We start from the raw sequence: 15,178 nt of genomic DNA on the forward strand, positions 1-15,178 counted from the left end.
TGGCAGGCTAGCCAGAGCAAATAAATGGTCACGGAGAGAGGGCCTATTGGCGGATCAAGCCCACGGCCGGTGGTGGGTGGTGTATTAGGGCCCGGGGAAGTAAAGGAGTTTAGGGTTCCAAACTCGCTGTTTCCCCGTTCACCAGCACTATTTAACATTGTGCGCAATTATATGCCGAGCTGAGGGCACCACGCGGTTGCAAGGAATTCGGTTCATTCCAGCTTGATTCAAGCAGGTCAACTTCATAAGGCGTGACACAAATCACGAGATATGCGTCACGTCGCGTCCTGACTCAGCGACGCCACTGACGCGTGAGCCGGGCCCGAGGACTCACTTGCATTTGTAACCCCTCCTTGTGTCTGGAGCCTCCTACTCAGTGCCCACCCACTCTTTCGTGACCCTTGCCTCGGTCGGGACGACCACATTTCCAGCCTTCCGAATTCTTGAAGCTCAAACTCCAAGTGTGCCCGGGCCGCTGGCTCCGAAGTCTTCCCAAGCTCAAGCGCAAGCCTGCCCAGTGTGTCCCGCAGCCCAGATCGCAGAACCTGAAAGTCGTGGTATATGCCCGGCTCCATTGCCAATGTCGAGAGCAACTCCATCAACGGGAGCGACAGTGAGGACGACTTCGACTGGGAAGAAGTCGAGGTAGGGCAGGCTGCCGCAGCCGATGCCTCCCAACTCGATGCTGCAACAGTCTCGAGCGTCCATGACTACTATGCGAGCATACATGGCCCGGAGGAGGGACCGTCCGAGAAGCCGCACTTGGAGATCACCATTAAGACTCAGGGGAAAGGCAAAGGGGATTCCAAGTGCGTAGTCCTCAGACTCCCACATCAACTCAGATTCACGAGAACGCGCACAGGAAGAATGAGCGAGCACTCCAGCTCGCCGCAGAACGCGCCGTACGTCTTGAATGCCACAAGCTACACACCGTGGCGCTCCTCGTGAGCGCGAGAGTTCGCAACCACTGGATCAACGACCCGCTCCTCCACGTACGTCCCCGACACCGCTGGTAGTCTCGTGCATTGCGTGACCGTGCGCGTGGACCTGCAGGCGCGTTTGATGTCCCTCACTCCGATGTCGCTGCAAAACGCCTTCACGATGATCACCAAGTCGCGCATCCCCGAGCCTGCGAAGCGTGGCCGTCTGTTCGAGTCCGCCATTGAGCGGCTCGTGCAGTGGTGGGCACACGATTCTTCGAGGTCACGCCGACCGGGCACATCCGCTCCCGCACCTTCAACGACGTGCAGAAGCTGCTGAGCCCACACCTAAACCGGACCCCAAGGGCAAAGGCAAAAGGCGCGCGACCGACGACGACGACGGCGTCGATGACGAGGAGCGCTACGGGATTGACGGCGAGAAGATCAGGGGCGAGAAGAGCCTGATGAAGCACGCGCTCATGCAGAAGGGCTCGCGCGACACGAGCGCGCAGCTGTTCACCGCGCTCTGTCGTGCGCTCGGTATCCCCGCGAGGTTGGTCGTCAGCTTGCAGAGCGTGCCTTGGCAAGCAGGCGTCGGCAAGCCAAAGCCCCCTGGGAAGAAAAAGAAGAGCGCGGTGGAAGCTGGCGCTAACGGCGGCTCCAAGAGCAAAGGCACGGGTAACGCGGCCGATGCTCCGCCTGAAAGGGAAGGCGACGAAGACGACGAAATGGAAGACGTCTCGATTCCTGAGCCAGCTGGGTCAACAGGCCCAAGAGGACGATCCCTCTTCCCTGGCGAAGGACAGCAACTGAACGGTGCTGCTCCATCGCTCTCTTCCAAAGCTCAGGGGAAACAAAAAGCCGTTCCCATCATCCGGCTCCGCAAAAATACTGCCGGGTTCAAGCTCGGCTCTTCCGTAGATGCTGGGACGAGTCGTCCGCGGAGACGTACGTATCAAAGGATTTTTTCCGTGCTTGTTGACCAAATGTGGGAACAGGGGAGCACACTCCAGATCCTACGACATCAGCACCTGTGTTCTGGACAGAGGTATTCTCCCGCGCAGATGGTCGCTGGATTCCTGTGGATCCCATCCGAGCGATAGTCAACAGGCGCAAAGCGATGGACCCGACCCCGAATCCAAACATCAAACAAGACAACCGCCGTGCCGAACGCGTTGAGAACCGCATGGTGTACGTACTGGCGTTCGAAGAAGACGGCTATGCCCGAGACGTAACCCCGCGATACGCACGCGAGTACGGTGCGAAGGTGGCGAAGGTGCAGCAGGGCGGGAAGGGCCGCCGGGAGTGGTGGGAACGCATATGCGGCATCGTGCGACGGCCGTTCCGACTGGTACGTACTGCCTTCTTCGTTCGCTGAGCCGACGCCAATGAGGACACGGCCTTCGCAGCAACGAGACGACGCCGAGGACGAAGAGCTCCAGGCGCATCAGATGACGGAGGCGATGCCCACCACGGTGACCGGCTTCAAGGATCACCCGCTCTACGTCCTCGAACGGCACCTGAAGCGAGAGGAGATCGTCGAGCCGCCCACCGAGCTCGGCAAGTTCCGTGGGGAGTCCGTCTACCCCCGCGCGAACGTCCTGCAGCTGAAGACGGCGGAGAACTGGATGCGGCAGGGGCGCACCGTCGTCATCGGCGCGCAGCCGCTCAAGATGGTCAAGCAGCGCGCAGTGACCGTGAACAGGAAGCGCGCGATCGAGGCCGCGCTCGAGGAGCAGCGCGAGCGCAAGCCGTCGGGGTCCTCTGCAGCGCGCGCAGAGGTCGTCGATGAGGACGGCACTCTCGCGGTCTCAATAGACGGCGTCACCGACGTCGCGTCCCTCCCCGGTGACGGGTTTGGGAGCGAGGACGGCGTGATGCAGGGTCTGTACGCCAAGCACCAGACCGAGCTGTACCGCCCGCCCCCGGTCGTTGATGTGAGCCGATCCCTCCAGCTCGCTACCCTTGCCCGCCACCCGTCGCCGTGCTACCCGCAGCAGATTGAGCTGACTCCCTCGGATCTTGCGTTCAGGGCAAAGTGCCGAAGAACGACTTTGGCAATCTCGATCTGTACGTGCCGTCGATGCTCCCGGCAGGCGCCGTACACCTGCCATGTGCGTCTCTCGACTCGTCCCGCTGCGCCTCGTCGAGAGGTACACTGACCCCGCCTTCCTTGTCAGACAAAGGCACCGCGAAGATTGCGCGGCAGCTCGGGTTCGACTACGCGGAGGCGGTTGTGCGTCTTCTTTTCTGCTCGTGTCTCTCGTCTGATTCGGCGCTCCCCCGGTGGTGGTTTCGAATGTCCTTTCTCTGACGGACCGTTCACAGGTCGGGTTTGAGTTCAGAAAACGCCGCGCGTTCCCTGTCGTCACTGGCGTCGTTGTCGCAGCCGAGAACGAGTCTGCTCTTCTCGAGGTACGAATATTCTTTCGTCTGTACAGCACCCCGTCCGTTCTCCCTGTCTGCTATTATCTCGCTTTTCCTAATGTTCCGGGGTTTATTCTCATGACTCGCCGTGGCTGACGCGTCAACGTTGACCCGGCCAGGCTTACTGGGAAACCGAGAAAGCGGCAGAGGCGAAGCGACGGGCAAAGAAGCAAGAGCAGATCCTCAAGCGGTGGACGAAGCTCGTCCACGGGCTCCGCATCCGGCAGCGCCTCATCGAGCAGTACGCCGACCGCACGCCGACGTCGCCCGCCGCAGGCGGCGACGACAAGGTGTGCCCCGATCACCCGCCTCCCCTCCTTCCTCCAAAATTTTTTCTGACTGTGCGTATAGACGTAGCGGATCCGCCGTGGAAGGGCTCCGAAACCGCCGGCGGGCGGCTTCCTCGCCGGCGCGGACGGCATCGTGCAGCCCTTCGCGCTCCCGCGGAATCTCACCCAGGTCGTCGAGCACGCGCGCACGAGCCGCGCCGCGCTCGGGGAGCTCGCGCGGCCCGACGACGGCCGTTCGGATGACGGCTTCGACGGCGACGACGTCCAGGAGATCGCCGCGGATCCCCCCGCTCAGCGCGCTCGGCGACGACAGCGACGCGGACGACGACGTGGATATGGAGGACGTCTTCCAAGCCGTCGACGTCCCCCCGACCGACGCGGCCCCGAAGACGATGCGGGAGCTCGCGGAGGAGGCGGCGCAGAGCCGTGCGGGCGTCCCCGAGGTCGTCGAGGAGGAGCTCGCGCTGGTCGGTGCTGCCCCCGTCCCGCCGGCGAGGATTGGGCGAGGGTCCCGCGCGAAGGCCGCCGCCGCGGGCTCGGGGACGTCCGCTCCCCGGCCGGGCTCCAACTTGGCCCGGGGCACGACTGCAGCCGCGGCCCCACCGGCGGCGGCGGCGAAACCCAAACCCAAACCGAAAGCCAAGTCGACGCCTGCGAAGACGCGGGGCCGTAAACGCAAGCGCAGCGCGGCGGCCGACGTGTCGGACTCGACATCGAGTTCGTCGAGGACGCGGCGGAGGCGAGTTCGAAGCGCGACCGGCGCCGTCTCCGTCCCCAGCGAAGAAGGTCGGGCGAGGGCTGGCAGGGCGGTGGCGGCGGCACCGGTACCGGCGTCGACGCGGGTGCTGAGGACGCGCAAGCCGAAGGATGGGCGGCAGAGGAGGCGGAGGAGGCGTTCCGTCGTGCCGTCGCGGGCTAGTGTAGGCCCCGACGTTCGACGACGGGCGAGGCCTTGGTCCCAACGGCAGCCGGCACTGGTATTTCTGGCAGTGCATGCACCCGCATCACCATCGCTGGTGGCGAGGGCGCAGCGGCGATCCGCGTCCGTCGTCGGGGGTGTCGATCGGTGGACGGCAGCTGGACTTGTTCGTATATACCCGTATATCGCACCCATAATACCGCTACTTTACATGCTATGCGGATGCAATGGAATTGTCATACCTCCGCTGTCGGAAGCGTCGAGTCAGACTTCGCTGTCTGAATATTTTTTGTCAATTGATCCCTGGCCGGTCAACGGCACACTGGGGACTCACCTCCGTGCCAGAGCTGGAAGGAGGCGGCGTGGGCTCGACGCTAGTCTGCTCGCTGACCGCCGTCGCACCATGTTGGTGACCGACCCCCGCTTGCGCCGCTCGTACGTTCACAGGCAAAAGTACCGCAAACGTCAGGTACGATGTGTGCCCCCTCACCTCCGGGAACGTCTTCGAGACGGAAATTTTCGGCTCCTCCTCCTCCTCCTCCACCCCGCCTCCGTCGCCCCCGCCGTATGGCCTCGGCCTCGGTCGACAGACCGCGCTTGCTCCGTCTTCGTCTCCTCGGCGGCGTTCGCAACCACCGCCTCAGCCTGCACCTTCGCCTCCGCCTCCGCCGCGGCCTCGCGCTCGTCCCCCGCCTGCTCCTCCGTCCTCGCCCGCTTGCTCTCCAACCTGCCCCGTCGTCGTCCTGCTCGTCGCCGTCGCCGCCTGCCTTGCGCTTCTCTGCGCGCCGGTCCGCGCCCGCCCGCGCGCTCGCGATCTGCCGGAGGCGCTTCTCCTCGCGGCGCGCCTCCGCCGCCTTCAGGCGCGCGCTCGCCGCGCCGACGTGCGGCAGCGCCGGCACGGCGTCGACGTGGTGCGGGCGGAGGAGGCTCTCGTACATCGTGATCTCTGTGTGTGGGGCAGGGTGAGCGGCGGGGAACCGCGCGTGGCGGAGGGGGGGCGCGCGCGCACGCACGCACGTACCTGTGAAGCCGGCGTCGTTGAGCGCGGAGACGGTGCGGAGGACCTGCTCCATGCACGGGCTGAAGCAACATATCCGCGTCGTGCGGTCCTTCTGCCGCCCCGACGTTCCCCGCAAGCCGCGGGAGGAGGCGGATCGGGGCGAGCGCGCGCGTGGGATCGATGATGCAGGTGAGCGGGACGGGATCGAGCGCCGGCAGGCAGAGGAGGGTGAACTCACGCGGAGCGCCTTTTTGGCGTGGTCGACCGCGTCCCATGGCGCGGGCAGGTCAAGGAAGACTGGGGGCGGGATCAGCCGCTGTCACCACCGCGCATCGAGTCCGCCTCCGAGGCCACGCTGCCGGTCATAGCCCGCAGTCGCGGGGGAGATGGGCACGGGGGTGCGACGTGGAGGCACACACCTGCGTCGACGGTGTCCTCGACAGTGAAGCCCTCCTTGCAGACGTTGCGGTGGGTGAGGGTGACGAGGTCGTGCATGCCATGCCGAGTAAACTCTTCCCTGCGCCGGATCGAGACACTGGTTAGTGACGGACCCACAGCGGCGGCACACGGAGAGCAAACAGGTTCGCTGCGGGCGGAGCGTGCGCGATGGAGGGGGCACAGCACTCCTCTGGGGGGCCGTGGGCCCGAGATCCTCCACGGACGAGGGATCTCGTCGCTGGCGCCTGCGCGGGAGGCAACCGGCGGGCACGATAGGAGATGGCTTACCTGGCTTTGGTTGCGCGCGCCTCGTGGAACTCATATGACCACAGGTGGCCAGATGGGCCGACTGTGCGCGCGACAGAGTGCGAGAATGAGCCGGACCCGGTGCCTGTCGGCGTACGAAAAAGTCAGCGGCGTCGGCGCGATGGGACGATTGCAGGACAGACTAGAATCAACGGAGAGCACAAGCCTCCGATGCCTGCAGCGATGGATCGCGGTTAGGTAGACGCGACGCTCTAGCCTCTGAGCTGGGCACACGCCTTCTGATGAGACCTGTTCCTGCACCACGACTATGGGCATTCGGCTCCACAGAGCTACCCGCTGCTTGGACAGCGGTCGAGTGGGAAACGATACGGTGGAACAAAAGGTGTTCCGGAGGCTACCCCACGACACCTGCACGCGCCCACATAGCATTCAGTCGAGCGATTCAAGGGAAATTTGCTGGCCAGGTGGTGCGACGATTCGTCGGGCGCGGTGCGCACGAGGCAGGGAGAGCGCTTCTCGATCAACACATGGTGCTTGAAGGTGACATCGCGGAGTCGATTGGCCACGTCGCATGGGGAAGAGCGAGCGGGATGGGAGCATACAGGGGGGTATCGCGAGGAGTACGACAGAGAAGGATGGGAGCGAACCTGCTTCGATGACCTTGCTGCCCGGGCGGAGGTCAAGCCAGGAAACGACGAAGGCAATGTCGGCCAAGTAGAGGATCTGGGTTCGATGAGGAAGTGCGAGGGTCCAGAGCTCCGGGGTGGGTCGCAAAAGGTGGATAAAGCCCTTGCCATTGCGAGAACGAATCTTGGAACCATAGGGGACGCCAATGAGATCTGCATGGCGATAGTAGCCGTACTTCATGTTGAGTTCCTTCCCTGGCTCAATGACAAGAGGTTGGACAAGGTCCCTCGTCTAAGATGGCATATTTGCAACGGGTCCGGGGCAAGAGGCGAATGAAGTGAGGGCGGGCGGGCGGCGTGAGAGGACGTGGACTGACCATGTAGGCGATTACCACATCGCCCGCCGCGATGTCTCGCGCGGTCGACCACATGGACAGCTAGGTTTGGCAGACAGCGAGCGGCGGGTGAGGGGGGCAGAGGAGGCGAGAGGCGGGGTTGGAAAGAGAGTGCGATGGGCAAAGATCCTGCCTCGACGATCTCGCGTGTCCCCGACGTGGGAAGATTCAAGGAGCGGATCTCGCGCAGCAGACGCCGGACGCCGAGCCCGCGGCTCTGGGCGCGCGCCAGCCAGCGACCCCGACAGACGCGCGCAGCAGCCCTCTTCCCCTCTCTCCACGGCCCAAATGTCGCTCTCTCCTCGCCACCACCGCCAGCCCGCGAACGTCACGCCGAGTGCGTTTCTGCACGCCTCCTTCCCGCGCTGTCCTCCTCTCCCGCGCCCACCAATCGCGACCAGCACCCCTCCAGAGGCAGTTCGGCCCATCCTCGCCCGACGGGCTGCACGCGTTCCCATTTAGACGCGACCTCTCGCCAGGCCTTCCTCGACGAATCCTCGTCCCAGCCCCCTTCTCCCCCCCCCCGCGGTCCCGCCCCCAAAGGTACCGCTCTTTCTCCGTCTGCCCTCCCCGGCGCTCCTCTCGACGCGAACCATTCACCTCCCTCGCCTCGTGTCCCACCGCCCGTACCCTTCTTCTAGAAATACACGGCCTATCTCCCTTCCCTCCCTCCCCTCCACCCGTCCTTCCTTCCGCCCTCCCCCATGCCCATGGACTCTTCACCCGCCTGCGTGTCGTTCAGTGCGTTCTATCACCTCACATCCTTCTCGCCTTGTTCTCACGTCCTTGTTCTCCTTGGCAGTCGGCATCGTCGATTTCACCGAACACGTGAGCGCCGACCCCTGACGCCCGTCCGCCCACCCCTCACTTGCTTGTATTCAGGCCAACTGGGTCTATTGCTCCGAATCCGTCTGCGACCTTCTCGGTTGGTCACACAACCCCTTGTCCCAGATTTACCTCATGGCTTGCCCTGTTCAGGCTATGAGCCACGCGAGCTGATTGGAACCTCGTCTCTTCACCTGGTCCATCCGGACGAATTCTCTGAAGTCAAGGAGTTACACTACACGACCATCTCCCAGGACCAGGCCGCTGTGCTCGCCTACCTTCGCATGAAGCACAAGGACCCTTACAAAGGCTACATTCTCTGTGGGATCGTGCGTATGCGAACGCATACACTCCTCGATCCTCACTGACAGCCCCCATTCAGTCTCGCACGGTCTGCCAAAACGTGCTCGTAGGCAGTGTCTCGTTTGCCGCTCCGGGACCGAAGGCTATGCACAACGCTTCCACGGCACAAGAGGTGAAAATCATCACTCCCACCGCCAAAGACCTCGAGTTCAGAGTGCGTTCTTTGGCTTCATCTGCGGCTGCTAATATTAACTTTGCGTGTAGAGATGGAACGACCCTAACCCGATGCCTTCACTCCGTCCACGACCGGCGACAAGCAACGGCCGCGTGACAAGTCGCAAGCCATCAGCTTCGACCCACTTCCCGAGCAGTCTCTACGCACCGCTCTTATACTCGACCGATTCAGCGTCAACTGCACAATCCTGTATTGTTCCAACGACAGCCTTTTACCCACGACCACTTGCATGGGCCGTAGCTTTTTTGACTTCGTCTCCGTCAAGGACGAGCCTCTGGTACGAAGTTGGATCGACGTCATCAAATCCTGGGGGGTCAACGAACGAGGTCAGCCCAGCGACGGCGGTTTCGGATTTGGCAAGTTCTCCCTTATTGTTCACGGTCGGGATTCTAGGTTCGTCTCCATGCCCTCTCAGCATGAACTTTCAAGTCCGGTCAGGCAGCATCATCTCACGCTCACCCCGATGTTCGCCCCAACAGCAGCCGCCCTCCGGACCCCGTGCCCTCGCGGCACCGTTCTGGGTCTCACGCGAACTCATACCAGAGTGGGTCCACTGAGTCATCGCGCGGGTCGCGTGATTCGCGGCCTAGCTACCACCACTCGAGCTCATCGAACTCCAACTCCAACTACCGCGACCGCGAGCGTGAGCGTGACCGGCACCGCGAGTCGCGTACTTCCTCTAACAAGGACAGAGGCAACGGCGACCGTATCGTCGACGCTATTTTCTCTGCCCATTCCGATGGTCTCATGGCAATCTTGCGCCCTGCGTCGGCCTAGACGCTAGCTCTCCCGCCTCCCTTGTTTGCATCTGTGCTTGTCGATATGTTGTGCCTCCTCGTTCTTGGTATGCTTTCGGATGTTGCTGTTAGATGCCGCCCCCATGTATGATAGGTATGTCTGCCCTCGGTCCGCCGACTCCAAATATGTATATACTCCGCCCCCCATACCCTGTATATTCCTACCTCCCCTGCACACAAATACCCCACTCTTGTCGATCACCCCTCCTCGATAACTCCGGTGTCGGACTCCAGACCCTCTGAATCTTCTGGTTGTAGCTCGTTCTTACACCACCCACATGACGATGATGACAAAACGAAATGCGACGATACATAGACTCCGACGTCGTGCACATTACGGAGGACTAGTTACGCGCCCCGGATCAAACGGATTTTCCTCGCCTGGTCCGCATCACCCCGCTTCCGCTTACATCACACTGAATGCATGCACCGGCATCCAAGATATATTGCCATATACAGGAAGCCGAACCCCAGCACTAGATCCCGGCAGCGGTTGCGCTTGTTGGATCTGTGATAGAAGTACATAGCACACAAGGCGACACAGCAACGCGCGTGCGGACTCCGCTGCTGTGCTTCGATACACAGAAGACGCATGCGGGTGTCCACCGTCTTTCCCCATTTTCTGAGCAGTCCTAGGTAGCCGGTCTCAGCGTCAAGCGACAGGCGAGAGTTGGCCCTGGCAGCTGCCACTCGGGTCGCGCACTCGCCGTCGACGGCTCGGTTCGCGCTCGCGTAATTCATCTGGCTCGCTGGCCCCGTCGAGTCTGACGGCGCGACCGCGACGGCTGGTAGACCGAACCCCAAAGAAATCGCAAGCGACAAATGGAGTATAGTCCGTACGTACGTACTGTACACTTCCATGTCGACGGACGCCTTTCGCAGTGGACGACGAGACGTCATCCTCCGCGCCGCGCCGCGTTTGGCGAACATACCGGCACCCGCTCTGCGTCCGGAGCCGCAGGACGCCCGCGAGCGGCGACGCCAGCTTCTAAATCGACCCCGCAATAAGCACCGGGGAGACGGACTGTACGGAAGGTCGACGTCCTCCACCACGGCCACGGCTCGCGACTGGAGGGTTGCATGCGCCCTTCTCGGACGCTGTCTGGCTGTGTGCCCGTCAACGACGGCGCGGGCGCAGGGTCGCCGTCGTGCGGGAACGCGGCGCTCGTGCGCTCGCTGCTGCACTGCGGCGTTCAAACGTTCGAGATTTGGATGCGCTCCGTGGGATCTCGTGGCGGCTGGTGAGACGGTGCGCGAGCGATCGCACCGAGTGGCGTTTGGTTACGGTGCACGATGGCGCGAGTGCGTGCGTGCGTGTTGAGAGACGGGCCTGTCGCCGACCTGGATGAGCACACACCCGTGGCCAGCAGCTGGGACCGCACGGCGACGTACGGGTTTTGGCGCGCGGACGCCTTCCGCAACGGTCGGCGTGAGCGCCGTCCGAAAAGACGGCGCGAAATCGCACACCGCCTGGGAGCGCGCGGCGGGCGTGGAGCATCGTCGAACGCTGCCGCCCTTCAAGAGGCGAAGTAGCACGCGGCAGGCGGGGTGCGTTTCCCATTGCCCGTCGGAGGCTTCGTCTTCCTCAGGGCTCAGGCCTGAGTACTTGAGTCCTGAGAACTCGAGATTTCTGGCGGCCGGCGGCCACGCACTCGCTGCCTGCGAACTTTGAGCCTGAGCCTGAGCCTTTCGGGCGGCGACGCGCGAGCAACGCCGCGGCCATGGTCAGTCTCCACAGCTGGGCGACGAGGAATGGGGCCGAGGCGCCCTGTGCTCCCTGACCGACCGAGACGTCCCCACGCACGCTAGACGGACGCGCGACACACTGCGTCCGCACCCGCGCCCAGGACCCGTATCCCGTCTCCCGGGTTGTGTGCGCCGTTCCCGCTCTCGGCCTTTGGGCACCGTCGAACGCATCTACGCCCCCGCGCCGTCGTGGCGCGCGGCCTCGCAGCCGGCGAGCGGGCTATGCTCGAAGCACCGCGCGCCCGCCGCCGTCGGGCGGGCTCTGGCGGGCTCGGGCTCGGTGGCCGCTCGTGTGCCGTCCCCGCGCAAGGGAGGCTTCTGCACCCGGGTGCGACGATCGTTATCGCCCAACGCGCTGCGGGGCGAAGTTGGGCGAGGAGAGTCCGCGGGAAGGGAAGCTGCCGCGGAGTGGGACGGGTGTGTGCACCCTGCGACGTGCGGGGAGTTACGGACGATCGTGGGCAGTCGTCCTGCATAACGGGGGCCTTGAAGGGAGGGAACACGGGTGCGAGCTCGAGAAGACAGTACTTGCGGCTATGTAGCTAGGGAAGGCGCAGGAGGCTGAAGGAAGCTAGAAACGTCCGGGAGTCCGCCAGCGTCGCGGGATGATTGTACCCGACGCCAAGCTGGGTCACCGCTCGGTGAGGATTCGGGCCTTGCGTCTGGGGCGTGCGCAGCGCGAGATCTCCGGCGTCCCGCCGCGTGCGGAAGCGAGCCCATGGTGGTCGACGATCCCCACTGCTGAGCCTGCCGTTCCGGATACGGTCGAGGGCGTGTGTATTGTGCGCCGGCGACGGAGTCAGAGGTGCGGGTGTGGGCGCCGCGTCCCATTAGACTCAGACCCCGAGCGCTGGGCACGGTCATGAGAGCCGGCGCAAGGTGGGACTTCGCCGCACTGCGCCCGACGCCCGCGCGCCGGGGGGGAGTGGGAGCGCGCGTGCAGTCGATGAGCGAAGAGCGAGGCGAAAAGGTGGATGTCGGGGGGCGAGGCGGGTGTGGCGAGTATGCGTGGGCGAGGTGGGCGGGAGCGGCGTTCAAACTAGTGAGCGGCCGGTCGCGCTCGAGCTACTGGGATGTGCGGACGGGGCGGGATGGTGATGTTGATTAGGGAGAGTGAGGTTCGAACGAGGCGCGAGGAACGAGCGCCTCGGCCGAACGGGTGCTTTCTAGGCGTGGGTTGCCGGTGGTTGCCGGATGAGGGAGACGCGCGCTAGCGCGCTAAAGGCTATCGCCTCTCGTCTCCTCCCGCATCGCACCCACGCAGCTCAAAGCGCATATAGTCACTAGAAATACGAGAAAACGCTCAAAAATGGTCAACCAACCCAACACAAGCGGTTCTTACCACCCGCAAGGCGTGAAAAAGCCCGAAGCTCAAGCTTACGGCACCGGCAAAGCCTGGAAGGCTCCCCCTGGCGCCGGGCAATCGCTTAGCTTCTTCGGTGATCACACGCACGCATCGTCTATCACCACAGGCACGGTACCACGGGTCAGCATGGATCCCGCAACCGCGGAGGGCGAAGGTTCTGGCCGGCCGCGCGGCAGCGCAGGCGGCCCCGCACGTGGTGAGCGGATCGACGCCGAGAAAGGGGTAGACCGCGGAGATGGCGGAGCGCACATCGAGGAGATGGCCGACGAGGAGATGATCGACGAGGACGCTGGCCAAGAGGATGTCGATGACCAGGGAGACGCCGATGGTCAGACGGACATGGCAGTGGACGAGTACGGCGAGGACAAGTTGGACGATGACATGGCCGAGCCCATAGGCCCTCTCAAGGAGGGCGCGAATGAGGTGGAGGTGCAGGAGTGGAGCATCGCGCTCCTAATGGAGCAAGGCTATTCTCGGCCCCAGGCCGTGTCGATGTACATTGACCAGAAGGCCGAGGCCGAACAAGAGTACCTCGACAGGGAGCGAGCAAGGCTCATCGCAGAAAGGGAGCAGGCGGTGATGGACGAGCAAGAGCGGAAGAAGAGGAAGGCCGCGAGGGCGGAAGAGCGGGAGCGCCAGGCGCGCAAGGAGGCCGCGCGCGAGGAGGCCGCACGTGAAGATGCCGCGCGCGAAGAGGCCGCGCGCGAGGCCGCACGCGAAGAGGCCGCACGCGAAGTTGCCGCGCGCGAGAGGTCCGCTCGTCAAAAGCGCGCCGGGGCGGCAAAGTCGAACACGAACAAGAAGGCCGTGGCGAAGGCTGCGGAAGTCATCCTGAAGACTTTACAGCGGCGCCTGCAGAAGGCTGCGTTGGCGAGCCCGACCAGCCCGCCCGGGGGAGCCCCCCCCCTTCAAGCAGCGGCTCGGAAGGGGGCGCCGATGCGGCTTTCGATGCCGATGAAGACGCGGAGTCCCTGGTCGGGGATGGAGACGAAGAAGACGACATCTTCTCGAAGAACCGCGCACCCGTGGACCCGCGCCTGAAGACCATGCTGCGGCACGGCTACTACATCCCGCTGTCGGCTATGACGAATGACGCGTTGCGCGGCCTGCGGACCGGAGCGTCGGCACGCAAGCTGATCAAGTCGGAAGCCCTACACGGCGAGAAGAAACACCACATCCTCGACATCTCGACCTTCCCGGACGAGCGTCTGATGCTGAGCGCCGACTGGGAGGAAGCCTGGCGCAACATGCTCGACGGCTGTATGGAGGGAGTCGTGAAGCCAGCGGTCATCGCGCGTTGGCGCGAGCACGTGGAGTACATCAAAAACGAGGCCGACTTCAAGGTCTCGTTCCCCGCGCTTCGGGCATTCGACATGGAACTGCGCTACACCTGGTTCACAGAGGCCCCCGGGAAGAAATCAGCCTTCTTCGTCGGCAGCCAGACGTACGTGAAGGCAATGATGCTCGCGCGTCACCAGTACACGAGCTTCGGCGTCGGCACACACCCAACCGGAGGACGCACAGCCCCTTCGGACTCGCGCGGACAGCGGAACGGGGGCAGGTACTCGGGCGGCGGGAGCGGCTACAATGGCGGAGGCTACCCGGGCGGCCAAGCCGGCAGCGGTTACACTGGCGGCAACTCTGGCGGCAATCAGGCTGGCGGCAGCTCCGGTGGGAACGCCAACGGGAGCGGCTCGGGGGGCGGACACCCTGGGGGCTCAGGCGGGAAGGACAAGCAGCGGCCCTTTCAGCAAGGCAGGCAGCCTTTCGGCCGCGGGATGTTCTGCCTCAACTGCAACAGGGACGGCCACCGAGCGAGCAAGTGCAACTCGCAATTCAGCGCTGCCGGCAAACCCGCCTTCATCTACGGAAAGGGCATCAAACTGTTCACACGCGACGGGAACCACGAGATCTGTTCCGCCTGGAACGTGGGCGGAATTCTCCCTTGCAAGTCGACTTGGTGCCCGAACACGCACGACTGCCACCGGTGCACCTTCTGTGGTAGTCCCGACCATCCCGCAACGCAATTCGTGTGCACCCGTGCGTGAGCGCGTCACGTCGCCCTACGATCCGGACGCTTGGGAGTCGGCGCTGGACGAGCTTGGCATCAGACACAAGCACCCTTTCTTGGCGCGCTGGATGCGCGAAGGCTTCCCTCTTGGCGACATGTCCCCCATCCTGCACACGACTGTTCATGACAACTACCCGGGGGCCGAGACACACGCAGACTTTATCGAAAATTACATCAAGGGGGAGCGCGAAATCGGGCGCATGTCCGGCCCGTACACGCGCGAGGAAGTGGAGGAGATCTTGCAGGGACCGTTCATCTCGTCCCCGCTTTCCGTGGTTCCGAAAGCCAACGGCAAGCTGCGCTTGATCCAAGACTGTTCGAAGGAGGACGAGTACGGCCTGTCGGTCAACGGGAGGATAGACTCTGACCTGTTCCCCACGGTCTGGGGCTCAGCGGCGCACCTCGCAGACTCGGTGAGCACAACTTTCCTTATGGGGCCTCCGCAGATGCGCGCCCGAGGTCATGGCGCAGTCGCGCGGGGTGGGGGCTCAGGAAGCGCAGAGAGCGCGAGCCAGGCGTGGAGAGCGCAGGTCGGGCGCGAGGAGCGCGAGTC

At 63.8% G+C, this 15,178-nt stretch overlaps 3 protein-coding genes across 3 annotated transcripts; 2 read left to right on the forward strand and 1 right to left on the reverse strand.

The window, feature by feature from the left end:
• Positions 1 to 561: 561 nt before the first annotated feature.
• BXZ73DRAFT_101549 (Rad4-domain-containing protein) lies at positions 562 to 4,556 on the forward strand (the record flags this gene model as incomplete). Its single annotated transcript, XM_048014944.1, has 13 exons — positions 562 to 809; positions 863 to 992; positions 1,054 to 1,144; positions 1,251 to 1,868; positions 1,919 to 2,271; positions 2,330 to 2,857; positions 2,953 to 3,034; positions 3,101 to 3,156; positions 3,249 to 3,335; positions 3,467 to 3,637; positions 3,705 to 3,899; positions 3,979 to 4,335; positions 4,416 to 4,556. 13 exons carry the CDS (start codon positions 562 to 564, stop codon positions 4,554 to 4,556), a joined length of 3,057 nt encoding a protein of 1,018 aa, XP_047877701.1.
• A 292-nt stretch (positions 4,557 to 4,848) lies between these two features.
• On the reverse strand, positions 4,849 to 7,318 carry BXZ73DRAFT_47229 (tRNA methyltransferase complex GCD14 subunit; the record flags this gene model as incomplete). Its single annotated transcript, XM_048019840.1, has 8 exons — positions 4,849 to 5,162; positions 5,284 to 5,502; positions 5,578 to 5,668; positions 5,795 to 5,853; positions 5,976 to 6,073; positions 6,283 to 6,385; positions 6,909 to 7,179; positions 7,265 to 7,318. 8 exons carry the CDS (start codon positions 7,316 to 7,318, stop codon positions 4,849 to 4,851), a joined length of 1,209 nt encoding a protein of 402 aa, XP_047877702.1.
• A 668-nt stretch (positions 7,319 to 7,986) lies between these two features.
• BXZ73DRAFT_77666 (uncharacterized protein) lies at positions 7,987 to 9,422 on the forward strand (the record flags this gene model as incomplete). The annotated part of the gene is made up of 7 exons (XM_048022713.1): positions 7,987 to 8,023; positions 8,085 to 8,110; positions 8,165 to 8,207; positions 8,261 to 8,436; positions 8,490 to 8,624; positions 8,728 to 9,038; positions 9,128 to 9,422. 7 exons carry the CDS (start codon positions 7,987 to 7,989, stop codon positions 9,420 to 9,422), a joined length of 1,023 nt encoding a protein of 340 aa, XP_047877703.1.
• Positions 9,423 to 15,178: the final 5,756 nt, after the last annotated feature.

This window comes from Epithele typhae, assembly GCF_022376455.1.
Source record: "Epithele typhae strain CBS 203.58 chromosome Unknown BXZ73scaffold_25, whole genome shotgun sequence".
Lineage (NCBI taxonomy): Eukaryota > Fungi > Basidiomycota > Agaricomycetes > Polyporales > Epitheliaceae > Epithele > Epithele typhae.